At 44.1% G+C, this 13783-nt stretch overlaps 1 protein-coding gene across 1 annotated transcript in view; it reads left to right on the forward strand.

The window, feature by feature from the left end:
• The first annotated feature begins 309 nt into the window (after window positions 1–309).
• Window positions 310–13783, forward strand: part of LOC116952224 (transmembrane and coiled-coil domains protein 2-like) — a 72346-nt gene continuing 58872 nt past the window's right edge. Inside the window, exons 1-2 of the mRNA XM_032971385.2 lie at window positions 310–411; window positions 3039–3372. Of these exons, the coding sequence (XP_032827276.2) occupies window positions 3130–3372 (243 nt within the window). The 5' untranslated portion in view covers window positions 310–411; window positions 3039–3129. The remainder of the gene's footprint in view (window positions 412–3038; window positions 3373–13783) is intronic.

Below are 13783 nucleotides of genomic sequence, written 5' to 3' on the forward strand. Positions count from 1 at the left end.
GCAAAAAGGTACCTTATTTGATGTTCGAACATCTTAACACAAACTCTTATTTTATTTGCCAGAAAAGGGACAGAACACCTCTTATTTTTATTGTTTCATACTCCCACACTGGCAGCAGCAGCAGCACCAACAACAACGCCAACAACAGCAACAACAACAACATCAAAAGGTTTCCCCATAATTATATGCAAATTAACCGGTTAAAATTTTCTTCAAAGAGACGGCCGCCCGTTGGTTGGCGCCAAAACCGCGCGCGCGGCCAATGGGCGTCGATTAACGGGGCCCCGCGCGCGCGGCCAATGGGCGTCGAGTAACGGGGCCCCGCGCGCGCGCGCTCGCGCGCCGGGTGTGTGCGCGCGCTCGCTCTCGCTCGCTTCCCCTCAGTCGATGTGTGAGGGGCGCCCGCCCGAGGTGAATTTCGCCCCCGTCGAACGTTTAACATTTACCACGGCGAATTGTTTACAACGTTTGCGACGTTGTAAATTTGCTTGCCCTCGTCTCGTGCTGGGTTCGCCGCTCGTGCGAGTGTCGTCGCGACGGTTTATTCGCGTTAACGCCGCCGTTGCTGCGTCTGCTAATAGTGTCACTGTACTAGCTTACTACAGTACTGTTCTAATTAACCCGCAGTTTAATCGTATAGTGTGGGCTAATTGTAACGGTTATCGCTACGGTAATGTTATTTTTTTAAAAAAGGTTACTATTGGCACGGCTATTGTTGTTACTGCGTGTATTGTTGTAAGTACAATATTTGCAATGTTAGAATCCTCTTTTAAAACATTCACGTTTGAAGTTAATTTGACTATTCACACACACACTGTGTTTAGTTTTAAACCGCGTGTGTTAATGTTCGTGCTGGCAGTGTTTATCTGTAACTCTATTCCTGTGTTTACCTTAGCTGCAGTTTACGTAAATTAAATCTCCGTGGGTCGCTTTGCGTTGATACGCGTAAACATTCAGTGAATAACAAGTGTCTTAACGAAATCTGGTGTTTTTACTGTCAAGATCTCAACGTTTTAGTAAAACAAAAAAACATCGCGGTCTTTATTCACGTTTTGATTTAACCTATTATCATATTCTTGGTTCTTTCGGTAAAGTCACGTAGAAGGAAAATAATAAAAAATATAAAGATATAATTTTTTTATTATTTGTATTTTTTTAATGTTTCCCTTCTACGTGGTGACTTTACCGAAAGAACCAAGAATATGAATCCCTGCAGTCACGAAAGCTTTAAATCAAAATCTGTTCTTATCTGTTCGTCATTCCATTAATCCGCCAGTCTGTTAATCTCTGTAAGTCTATTTATCTGCCCATTCATATATCTCAGTCCGTCTGTCAGTTTGTCCGAATATATTTGTAAATGTTTCTGTATCGCAGTCAGCCTATCTGCTTATCTCATAATTATCTCATAATTGTCAACCGCTGCTAGATGAAGGCATCCTCAAGGTCGTTACCATAATCGCCGCGGTGGCTAGGAGATGTTAACTACCTCGCCTGGTGTACAGGAGGTCGTGGGTTCGATCCCGACCCTGACGCCTGCTGCTGTATATTTGGAGTTTGCGTGTTTCTCTCATCATCATCACGGTGGCTAGGAGATGTTAACTACCTCGCCTGGTATACAGGAGGTCGTGGGTTCAATCCCAACCCTGACGCCTGCTGCTGTATATTTGGAGTTTGCGTGTCTCATCATCACGGTGGCTAGGCGATGTTAACTACCTCGCCTGGTAGACAGGAGATCATGGGTTCGATCCCGACCCTGACGCCTGCTGCTGTATATTTGGAGTTTGCGTGTCTCTCTCTCATCATCATCACGGTGGCTAGGAGATGTTAACTACCTCGCCTTGTATACAGGAGGTCGTGGGTTCGATCCCGACCCTGACGCCTGCTGCTGTATATTTGGAGTTTGCGTGTCTCTCATCATCATCACGGTGGCTAGGAGATGTTAACTACCTCGCCTGGTATACAGGAGGTCGTGGGTTCGATCCCAACCCTGACGCCTGCTGCTGTATATTTGGAGTTTGCGTGTCTCATCATCACGGTGGCTAGGCGATGTTAACTACCTCGCCTGGTAGACAGGAGATCATGGGTTCGATCCCGACCCTGACGCCTGCTGCTGTATATTTGGAGTTTGCGTGTCTCTCTCTCATCATCATCACGGTGGCTAGGAGGTGTTAACTACCTCGCCTGGTATACAGGAGGTTGTGGGTTCGATCCCGACCCAGACGCCTGCTGCTGTATATTTGGAGTTTGCGTGTGTCTCTCCCCGTGGACGCGTGGATTTTTCTGCGTGCCCTCCGGTTTTTTCCCTCCACATTTAGAATCAACGTGCTTTTAGAGTATTTGGCTGCTATAAATATCCACGTAATAAGCCACTTAGTTGAGCTACCATCTGTGGCCAAGTCGCTTCTGAAAAAGAGCGATATAGCTCAGTAGTGGGCCTTACCTGGTAAAATAAAATGTTTAGTCCTCTAGAGCATGTTTTCCTTGCATTGCCAATGGAGTTAGTCTTGACCACTGGCCCAATATTCCTTGTAGCGCTGACGTGTCTCGTCCAAGCCCACTTATTATTCCTAACAGTCAATGGATATATTTAACTTGCGTATGTGTTTCTCTGATCATATTCCAAAGTCCTGACAATGCAGTGAAAAATAAAATAGAACGTACGTTGAAAGTGCGTTAGAACCGTGGAGATGTGCTTGCTTGGAATCCACACTGTTGCATTATAATGATATTGCATATGCAAGGGCATTGTGAAATACTTAACAGGAACATTCCACACACAGCAAAAGTGGCTCTCGACTTTTAACGGGTGCTTATCTTGCGTATGTTTCCTCGTCCATGTATACTGCTGTCTGCCTCTCAGTGTGATTCCAAGCATATGCCTTTCCACACATCTTTGCACACTCTTCAGCTATTCCCATTTTCTTCATCAATGTCCCATATTTCTCATCCATATGTTATCGCAGGTAGTGTGCACTGAGTAAACGTTTGCGCATTCGTTCTTCCCTTTTATCTTGTGGCACTGGCGCCTCTGTCCACAGCGCAGGGAGGAGCGGCTTAGGCTGAGTGAGTGAGCTTCAATCGGCGACGGTGGCGGCGGCGACGGCGGCAGCGGCGGTGCCACGGGCGGGCATGCGTCGCGGCACCAGCCTCCCCGGCCACGGGCGGCAGGCACGGGCGGGCAAGGGGGGCCTCACGGACTCACCGGTGACGTTACACCTACCGAGCCCACAGGGCTTTCGCCGATCACTGCAGCAGTTGCCGGACACGTCCGGGGCGGAGGCGCTGGCTGGCGCTGGCATGAGTGGCGCGGTGTGGTGGAGTGAGGCGGCGGCAGCGGTGGTGGGAAGTGGTCTCTATGACGAGCCAGAGTGGGTGAGTAAGCGTGTTATTTTTTACCCTAATTGTCTTTGCATCAGCTGCGTAATGCTGTATGGAAGCTGCCTTCACCAAAGCCCAAGGTCTTCTCAATCGCAATTATGCCCTCTCATTCCTTCGCTCGAAAATGTGGACTTCTTTACATGAACACCTGCCATGACTTGAAGCATTCACTCTGGCCTGTCTTCGATTTAGCCTGGGTTTAACCAGGATGGAGTTGGTGAGCAGCTCACCAATGCTTTAAAGATTTGGACGTGGCCCCAACTGTGAACCCCTGTGGCAGGTGTGGTGGCATTGGTGGGGTCATGTAGACCAGATTACCAATCACCACCTGCCCAAGCAGCTTCCGTTTAGCTGGGTAGAGGGGACCACAGCCTGGAGAAGAGATGGGCTGATGTGATATGGGAATATTTGGAGCTGATTGGACTTGCCGATGACCGGTACCAGCGCTGTCAAGATTGGCCTCTGTGGAGAAAGCTTGTGAAGGATGCTGTTGGCCAATTGGAGGCAGCCGCCCTCTATATTGGATTGTTGAGTATTATCCCACATGGATTTTTCTCCAAGTAAAGTATCCTCCCACATACAAAAACAAGAACACGTGCGGAATTTGGAAAACTTTGCAAGCAAGACCGTACTGAAAATTAACCCTGAGACTCAGACACACTTTCCTGGGTAAACAAGTTATGGATCAGTTTTTAATTGTAGCTCGATAGACCACACTCTTTGTGTTTTAAGCACTGCATTTACACATGCCAGGTGTATGTGTATAAATTATTCCAGATATGATCATCCTTTTTTTGTTCAGTATTCAAACGTTACTCATGCAACCACACCTGCCGCTTACGATAATCGTATTACTGAAAGGTTCACTTACAGGAAGATGGAACGACCAGCTAGTCAGACCGGGACTGGAACTAGTTGTTATAGCTGGGTTATCATGTGTGCAGTCTGAAGCCAGCATTTATATTTTACTGCACTTGTAGATAAATGCTAAGGCTGTGTATCCTGGACTGTCCAACACAAGCTTAAAGATTTGTTCATGTGGAAAGCAGATATACTGAAGGTCAAGCACGGCATTATGACACTGGCGAAGCCTCGGTGAGGCCGTTCCATTACGTTTAAATGCATCGAAGCAGTGATGTCACTAGAGTGCTCTGACGGAGTGCCTAACGGTGGGTTTAAAAGTCTTTGCGTTTCAACTAAGATTACGCCCTTTAATACTATGATGCCGTGTACATAACCGCTAGGTGGCAGCACGGCCACATAAATGTAACGTCTTGCCGTTGCAAATAAGTTGCATTTGTTAAACGAGACCAAAAAAATGTGTTACTCCAATCGAAGTGACATCAAATTATGACAATTAAATTGTTTGGAAGGCGGTGAATCATTAACCACCTACTCGTGAACTAATAATCTTACCAGTCAAACGATATTTGGAAGAAAAAACTATATCAGCATTTTAGTTTTTAATGAATACACACCATAGTGGGAAATATGTAGATCACGAAGCATTATGCGAACAACCCAGAATGCCTTGCTTGCATATTTATTTTTGTATTTGCTGTATTAGCTGTTGGTGCAAGAATGCTTTACAGTATGCGCCATTTTCTGAACTTTCTGTATTTTTTTCTGTCGCCCCCTACCCCCTTTGCCCCATAAATTACAAAGCTCCCAGGTTAGGTCCTTGACTGACCCCAACTCCTAAATCACTGGGCCAACTCGCTCGCCATAGCTCATTTTTAAAGCTGTGAGTAAAATCAGGGGTTTGACCTCCAAGTCTTGATCTTCGCCGCATACCTCATTCTTTTCCGTAATTTAAAACCGGTCGTGCGTCCATCGCGTCGCTGTATGCGCTTTGTCAGGGAGACCGGTGTCATGACAATGTAGGTGGGGGGGATATACAAATGTACTGGAGTAATTTTATAAACATTTCCTGGGGCTTTGTTAATGTCTTGGATTAGACTTTGTGTGTGTTAGGGAGCAATAGTGCGTTGTGCAACGAACCTGGCGACCAGAGTTCGATTCTTGCTCACGGCCACCACCAGTGACGATTATCTGAACGGGTTCTGGGTCTCTTCTAGATCGACTCAGCCTCAAATGAGTACCTGGTGAGGTCTGTAAACATCGCCACTAGGGAGACAAAGGCAGCCGGGCAAGATGCTGGCCATCCACCCCCACCCCCCTTGTGTGCTGTCCCGGCCTTCATAGGCGCTCGCTAACAGCACATGCTCCTACAATCTGTTTTATACAGGGGATTGTTGTCTTTGTGTTTTGAGAATGAATATACAGGAAATATGTCTTAGTTGTTAGTAAACAATACTTGTCGAATTGCCATTATTCAAGATCATGATTCGATTTAAGAAATCAGTGCTTCTTTTGTTTGTTCTGTTTTGTTTGTATTAATTTGGTATTCACAGCATTCTTATAACGTAATGCTATCACAAAGGAACTATATTTCAAAGACATAGTCTGCATTGGTTGGCAATATGGAGCGATATTGCAATGTGTAATCTAAATGGAGTAAATTTCGAATAATGTTTCGAATTGGTAGACTATGACCTACTTGTTTAGAATGACATCAGGCGATCTTTCACGTCCACTTCAAAGCTAATGGAACGTGGTATTTTATGATAATACACCAACGATAATATCCAGGGAAGCCTGCTGTGTTCAAACCGTGTACCTGTCAAACAAGCAGCAAATGCACCACTGATGGGCCATGTCACCTGTCACCGGCCCAGAACTGATTAATCTTCTGGATTGTTTTATTTAATAATTTCATTATAATTTGCAGAGATTGAAAACTATAGTTTTTTACGTTCACAATGCAATGCATTGAGCGTAAAAATCTATTGCAATAGATGAATCATTACATACCTAAGTTATCAGCACACTAATAATTAATCTGAGCAGTTGCCACAATATACAGTATGTTCACGTGGGTTGCGCTTAATATAAAATCACTTGGCTTCAAGTTAGTACAGTTAGTGTTGCGTGCCAGCAAATACTTGCACTGGGAGAGACAAAGGTGAGCAGGCATGTGTGTGCACCAAGAGCTCATCTGATGGCCTCAATAGGTGCTCACTGAGCGCATGTGCCCTATTAGCAAACGTGCGCATGACATTGTGTGTGCGCGTGTGTCTTGTCTTTGAGTGTGTATGTATCTGGTTGCGTATGTGTATTCTGGTGTGTGACTACATGTGCATGTTGCTCACCAACAGCACTTGCCCCAACAGCCTGTTAAGGCTATACAGGGGATATTTGTCTTTTTTGTATGTATGTGTGCCGCGTCGGCTTTTATTGGTGCCCACTAACATGCAATTGTCCCAATAGTCTGTGTACAGTGAGAGAATAAAGTATTTGATCCCCTGCTGATTTTGTACGTTTGCCCACTGGCAAAGACATGATCAGTCTATAATTGTAATGGTAGGTTTATTTGAACAGTGAGAGACAGAATAACAACAAAATCCAGAAAAAACGCATGTCAAAAATGTTATAAATTGATTTGCATTTTAATGAGGGAAATAAGTATTTGACCCCCTCTCAATCAGAAAGATTTCTGGCTCCCAGGTGTCTTTTATACAGGTAACGAGCTGAGATTAGGAGCACACTCTTAAAGGGAGTGCTCCTAATCTCAGCTTGTTACCTGTATAAAAGACACCTGTCCATAGAAGCAATCAATCAATCATATTCCAAACTCTCCACCATGGCCAAGACCAAAGAGTTCTCCAAGAATGTCAGGGACAAGATTGTAGACCTACACAAGGCTGGAATGGGCTACAAGACCATTGCCAAGCAGCTTGGTGAGAAGGTGACAACAGTTGGTGCGATTATTCGCAAATGGAAGAAACACAAAAGAACTGTCAATCTCCCTCGGCCTGGGGCTCCATGCAAGATCTCACCTCGTGGAGATGCAATGATCATGAAAACGGTGAGAAATCAGCCCATAACTACACGGGAGGATCTTGTCAATGATCTCAAGGCAGCTGGGACCATAGTCACCAAGAAAACAATTGGTAACACACTACGCCGTGAAGGACTGAAATCCTGCAGTGCCCGCAAGGTCCCCCTGCTCAAGAAAGCACATATACATGCCCGTCTGAAGTTTGCCAATGAACATCTGAATGATTCAGAGGACAACTGGGTGAAAGTGTTGTGGTCAGATGAGACCAAAATGGAGCTCTTTGGCATCAACTCAACTCGCCGTGTTTGGAGGAAGAGGAATGCTGCCTATGACCCCAAGAACACCATCCCCACCGTCAAACATGGAGGTGGAAACATTATGCTTTGGGGGTGTTTTTCTGCTAAGGGGACAGGACAACTTCACCGCATCAAAGGGACGATGGACGGGGCCATGTACCGTCAAATCTTGGGTGAGAACCTCCTTCCCTCAGCCAGGGCATTGAAAATGGGTCGTGGATGGGTATTCCAGCATGACAATGACCCAAAACACACGGCCAAGGCAACAAAGGAGTGGCTCAAGAAGAAGCACATTAAGGTCCTGGAGTGGCCTAGCCAGTCTCCAGACCTTAATCCCATAGAAAATCTGTGGAGGGAGCTGAAGGTTCGAGTTGCCAAACGTCAGCCTCGAAACCTTAATGACATGGAAAAGATCTGCAAAGAGGAGTGGGACAAAATCCCTCCTGAGATGTGTGCAAACCTGGTGGCCAACTACAAGAAACGTCTGACCTCTGTGATTGCCAACAAGGGTTTTGCCACCAAGTACATGTTTTGCAGAGGGGTCAAATACTTATTTCCCTCATTAAAATGCATATCAATTTATAGCATTTTTCACATGCGTTTTTCTGGATTTTTTTGTTGTTATTCTCTCTCACTGTTCAAATAAACCTACCATTAAAATTATAGACTGATCATTTCTTTGTCAGTGGGCAAACGTACAAAATCAGCAGGGGATCAAATACTTGTTTTCCCTCACTGTAGCCTCTCAGGGTAATCTGTCTTTGAATGCGTGTTTGTGTGTTCGTTGTGTATGAAGATGTGAGTGCATGTGCCTTTGTGTGTGAGACTACATGGGTGTCTGCGTGTGTATGAGAAACTGTATGTGTGAACCTGTGTGTGTGCAAGACTGTGTATGCGGGTATGTGCATGTGAGAATATATTTATGGAAGAGAATAGGTTTTCCCCTTTTTTCTGGTAACAAAACAGGTGTTAAGATGTTAAAACACCAAACTGAAACCTTTTACAAGGAATCATGTCTGCATTAACTACAATACTTGTGGTCAGAATGCAAACAAAAACCAGCACTCTGATTGTATTTGAAACTGATTGGTCCACACCAGAGACAGCTATGGAATGTGTCTGTATGGGACGATGTGTGCTGGTGTACATATGTATGTGACCATGTATGTCTCAGTGTGCATGTGAGTATTTTTGTGTGTAGGAAGCGTTGGCACAGTAGTTCACGCAGTGTGTTACAAACCCGGCGACCTGAGTTCCATACCTACTCACGACCAATAACAGTAGTGAATATTTGAACTGGTTCTAGGCCTCCTCTAGGTCAACTCAGCCTTCAAGACCTGGTGCAGTGTGTAAACATCAACGCTGGAGAGACAAAGGCGGCAGGGCATGGTGTGAGCCAACTTCCTCCCCCCTCACCCCATCAGCATGGCCTTCATAATTGCCTGCTAACAGCACTTGCTCCAACAGCCTGATAAAGGCTACACGGGGGATCTTTGTATTTGTATGTGTGCGCCGGTGTGTACAAGAACTCTTATAGTTGTGTACTGGCCTGGAACAAATGGACTCTCATAAATTTGGCCAGACGCATCATGCAGAGGGCGATGGGAATTTTTATTGTGCCTGCCAAGCGGTGGGACGGTGATTTATGTTACTCAGGCTGCGCTTTGTACTAATTTTTTTCGCATATTTTGTTCGGGTCAAACCTCAGAAACCAATTACTGGGAATTGGTGGTAAATGCGTTTTCATGGTAAATTATTCGTTTCTTTTATCAGTCCTGCTTTTGGGCCGAATGCGGCTCCCACTCGTAATAATAACCGTACAAAATAATAACACCAATTATATACCCAGGAAAGCCTCACTGAGTGCTGTTATTTGTACTTGTATCATGATGACTTGCAGCCTGACTTATTACGTCTTAGTGTGTTAATTTAAAATTCTAGCTCTGAGTATAAATATTGGTTTGACCGTGATGTGATGAACATTCCTCTCGAAAGTATAGTGAGTGAGGTAATTGTGCCCTGACCATGTTGAACAGAGGTCGCTTGAAGCTATTTCTGTGATATTTGCTTTCCGTTCTCTAACACAATTGCACTTCGTCTCATAGTTTGTTGTATTTGCCCTGCAAGGAATTTTATCACATGCCAATCATACCATACAATATAATTCATGGACCTGAAATAAGCTAAATTAGGTTATACACAATTTAAACTTGATTTTTGTGCAGTTATTAGTAATCAGGCTGGAAACATCAACTCATTAGACTTGAGAACCGATTTTTATCACTGGTGGGCAATTATAATCATGACAGTGTTTTCTGGTGCTAAGATCAGTGCTAGTCAGAAGGATTTGGCTCGGACTAGATTTGGAGATGGACACATTTAGGTTTAGTTAGAGTTCGGGCTACAGACATTTGTAGGGTTACGTTTTTGGTGACGGTTGTGGCTGATTTATTGTTTAGGAGGAACAGAATTCAAACGTGTCACCCGTTTACGTTATCTTGTCGCTTTCCATATCATTACCGCGTCGTCTGTGATGGTGCAAATGCATGTGGCTGTTTGCACAAAACACTTAAATGGAATTTCCACTTTAGTTTTTTTTATATAATGCAGTACAAGGTAATGGGGGGAAAATAAATCAATAACCGTTTTCTCTTTACGCGGTTGGTGCCGCTGACAATTTTCTTTAACATTTTATTCATGATACCATTCTGCGTGTATCCTCAGAAATGTTTTGCCAGGGAATGGCGGGGAGCGCCCCCTTGTGAGCTTTTGTTTGCCCTGTGACCTTTCTGGGATTAACCCAATTAAGCAGAAGTTAATTCGGTGGCTCGCGTTTGTTCGTCAAGAGACGGGCATCAAATGATAGTGTTTGGATTGTGATAACTGCAGGGATAATGGGGCACTATCAATCACTGTCGACAGCAGATAGGCAAGGGCAGCTTTAGGTGATCCTTGACCTGTGTGAAATTGCTGGAGAGTTTTGGTGTGATTTATTTATATTTTTTGTTTTTACACATGCAGAAAGCACTAGCTGGATATGTGACTGATCTTTGATACGTCTGTTAATGTTTAACCACAAAAAATATAATCATTAGACCTCCTTTGCCAGTACCAAAATATAATAATAGGGTTTTTCCCCTTTTTTCTGGCAACAAAACTGAAACCTTTTTACAAGGATTCATGTCTGCATTAACCACAATACCTGCAGTCAAAATGCAAACAAAAAACATACTATGATAATATATGCATTGTCCTTGAAACCCTATTATTACATTTTGGTACTACTAAAAGGAGGTCTAATGATGAAGATGCTCACCCCGAGCCATCATTACTTGGATAATGCATTGTCTTTGAGCTGTACGCCTTTTGGCGTCATCTGGTCGAGCACCAATTGGGTCGAGGCTCGAAAGAAAGCCGTCCCTTGGTGTGGACAAATCAGTTTCAAGGACAATGCATATTATCATAGTATGTTTTTTGTTTGCAATTTGACTGCAGGTATTGTGGTTAATGCAGACATGAATCCTTGTAAAAAGGTTTCAGTTTTGTTGCCAGAAAAAAGGGGAAAAACCCTATTATTACACAAAAAAATAGTTGACTGAATTCTGTACAGTACTTCGTTGAAATACAGTTTTCGTCTGTCCTATGCATGGCACATCCAATTGAATTGTATTCTTGTAAGTTCATCCGTATTGAACTGGTAGCAGTTACTTTAATCAATGTGGGTTTTAAGTCAAATATGCTTTATTTATATAAACCACATCTCGTAAACCCCCCAGTGGCTCTTCCAATCAGCAGAAGTGCCAACCATTTAGAATTCTAGGTATGACAGTAGATTTATGAGCTTCAGCAAAGCCTAAATTACATTGCCTTGAGGTGTCTTCATTCGCACGTTTATCTTCATGTTGTCTTGTTCCCCTGTCTTATTTGTCGAATTCTATCCCTCATTCCCTACTCTATGAAGACCTACAATCCCGTGTATCCCATTTTGTAGTGTCGTGGGATGCAATCATATTTAGACACACTATAAGTCTAAATTAATTTGGACGAAATAACATGGAATTCACCCAATCTCATTAGTTCTCAGAAAATAAGCAGGGTTGAGCTAAGTTCGTGCTTCGATGGTTGTCTACGATAAATTAGCAGGTTGTTATTTATAGGCTGTGGGGATAGAGAGTAAGGTGTGCTAAGTGTGAACCATCTGTCTTCCAAGTGGTCCGGTATTCCTGAGGCTTGATGTTCAATGAGTCAACCTTAACGAGGCCATCTTGGGCAAGTGATAATCAGAGGTTTAATACGGCCGCACACTCATACTCTACGGTGAGATCATCAGCAGCTGCACACCTTCTGAGTTCATTGCGTGAGCTTGTGGGGAGCCTGGCTGACAGTGTCTGATGATGATGTCGCTGCAAGGGATGATGAAGATTGATCATGGCTCTGTATAGGCTGTTCTCGTTTTCACACAGCCTGCTGGCCTGCGTCAGCGGGGACATTTTGTTTGTGGCATTTATTTTCTATGTTCGTTGATATTTCACGTGCAAGATTGCACTCAATTAGTCAAAGTCGTCTCCTTTGCATTACTGGTCATGGGTAAGGTTGGACAACTGGAAAAGCAGTTAAGGTTTCGGAACACATTAACAACAGTTAAAATAACTACAATTAAAATGTATTCTTTACATGACAATATGATAATTGCATATTATTAAATCACCCGCAATGTGCCAGATTTCGTCATATCTCAGAAGCTAAGCAGGATTTGTGCGTGAATAATTCGTGGATGGCTAACTGCCGTGCTACGTGCTGAGCAGCAAAATCCTTTGTTATACTGTTCTTCTATACTCCCAACATCTATGCTCCCTGTGTTTACCAAATCGCACTCACCATCATGATAAAGGATGGTCCAATAACCCCCACGAGTTTGGTGAGGGCCTCGTACAGCAGTGGTTTGAGGAGGGGCCTCTACACATTGTTTACACGAATTATCTGTCACACGATAATTCGTGCAAACATTCTGAAGGGCAGGTGCAAACCAGGCATTGAATGATCATTTTTAGCACCCCATTCTCATGACACTACCAAACGGAGCACTTAAGCCCCATCGTCATTTACGCTGGAGAAATGAATGCAAAGTTTGTGGTGGAAATATAGTATTCGGTGCAGCGGTGGTGAAGCGATCTATGGAAATCACATCCGTGAGTTAGTGGCCGCTCCTGTCACGTTGACTTCCTACGGAGCGCAAAGTCAAGGCCGCGACGGAGCGATTGATGTCTAGTGCTGCACGCGGTAATGCACGGCGTAATTACTTTTCGCCTCGGCACAACGGTCTTATTTCTAAGAATGTACGTGCATACTTGGCAACCTTATTGATTTATAAGTACTGTCTTCATATCCTTTATTTAACCAGCAATGAAAATTCAACCCCACTGAGAAGGACGAAACTGCCCCTTTTTCCAAGGTCGATCTCTGTTATGTAAAGTCAATTAGGATACAATAAAATAAGTGTAACCAGAAGGTTGCGGATATATATTTTTTTATGTGACTGGATGCTGCCTTCGTGTAAATTCTTAGCACACTGGACTTGCAACCCCAGAGGTCACCGGTGCGAATTGATCTCCCTGTATGTGGGAGTTGAAACAATGAGCAGGTTTATTAAACCCCCCCCCCCTTCCTCTGTCTACCCAGCAGTATTGATTTTCACACCACGGTTAGTCAATCGGCAGGTCAAGTGTGATGGGGTAGATTGTGGGTTGATAGGCTGAGATGGTAGGCTGAGTCAACCCTGGCCAGGGTCTGAACTCTCAATCTCGTGAACAGGGGGCTCCACTTCTCTGCTGACTGAGTTGTACCCCATCATCATCATGATCTATGGGCAGATAGCCCGTAGGTGTCCACTGCACATGTTGTAATTTCTTTTCACTTTCTTCTGTCTTGTACCAATGTGCTCAAGCAGTGCCACATCTTTCTAGAATCAATCTCTTATGTCATGAAGCCATTCTCTGTTAGGTCTCCCTTTCATCGCGGTTCCTTCCCTTTTTCTGAACGACACACTTTTAATTTTCCTGTTGTCCATCCTACATATGTGTGTACCCCATAAGCTTGACTAAATAGAGGGTGGTTTTGTTCTGGGAATAAGGGCTTATTTTTTACGTACTGCAGGTCAGGGTTAGCCATTATGCCCGATTGCTTGACTCTTAGCCAAGATTAGGATGAA

This window comes from Petromyzon marinus, chromosome 46, assembly GCF_048934315.1.
Source record: "Petromyzon marinus isolate PM22_M1 ecotype Great Lakes invasive population chromosome 46, UKy_Petmar_22M1.pri1.0, whole genome shotgun sequence".
Lineage (NCBI taxonomy): Eukaryota > Metazoa > Chordata > Hyperoartia > Petromyzontiformes > Petromyzontidae > Petromyzon > Petromyzon marinus.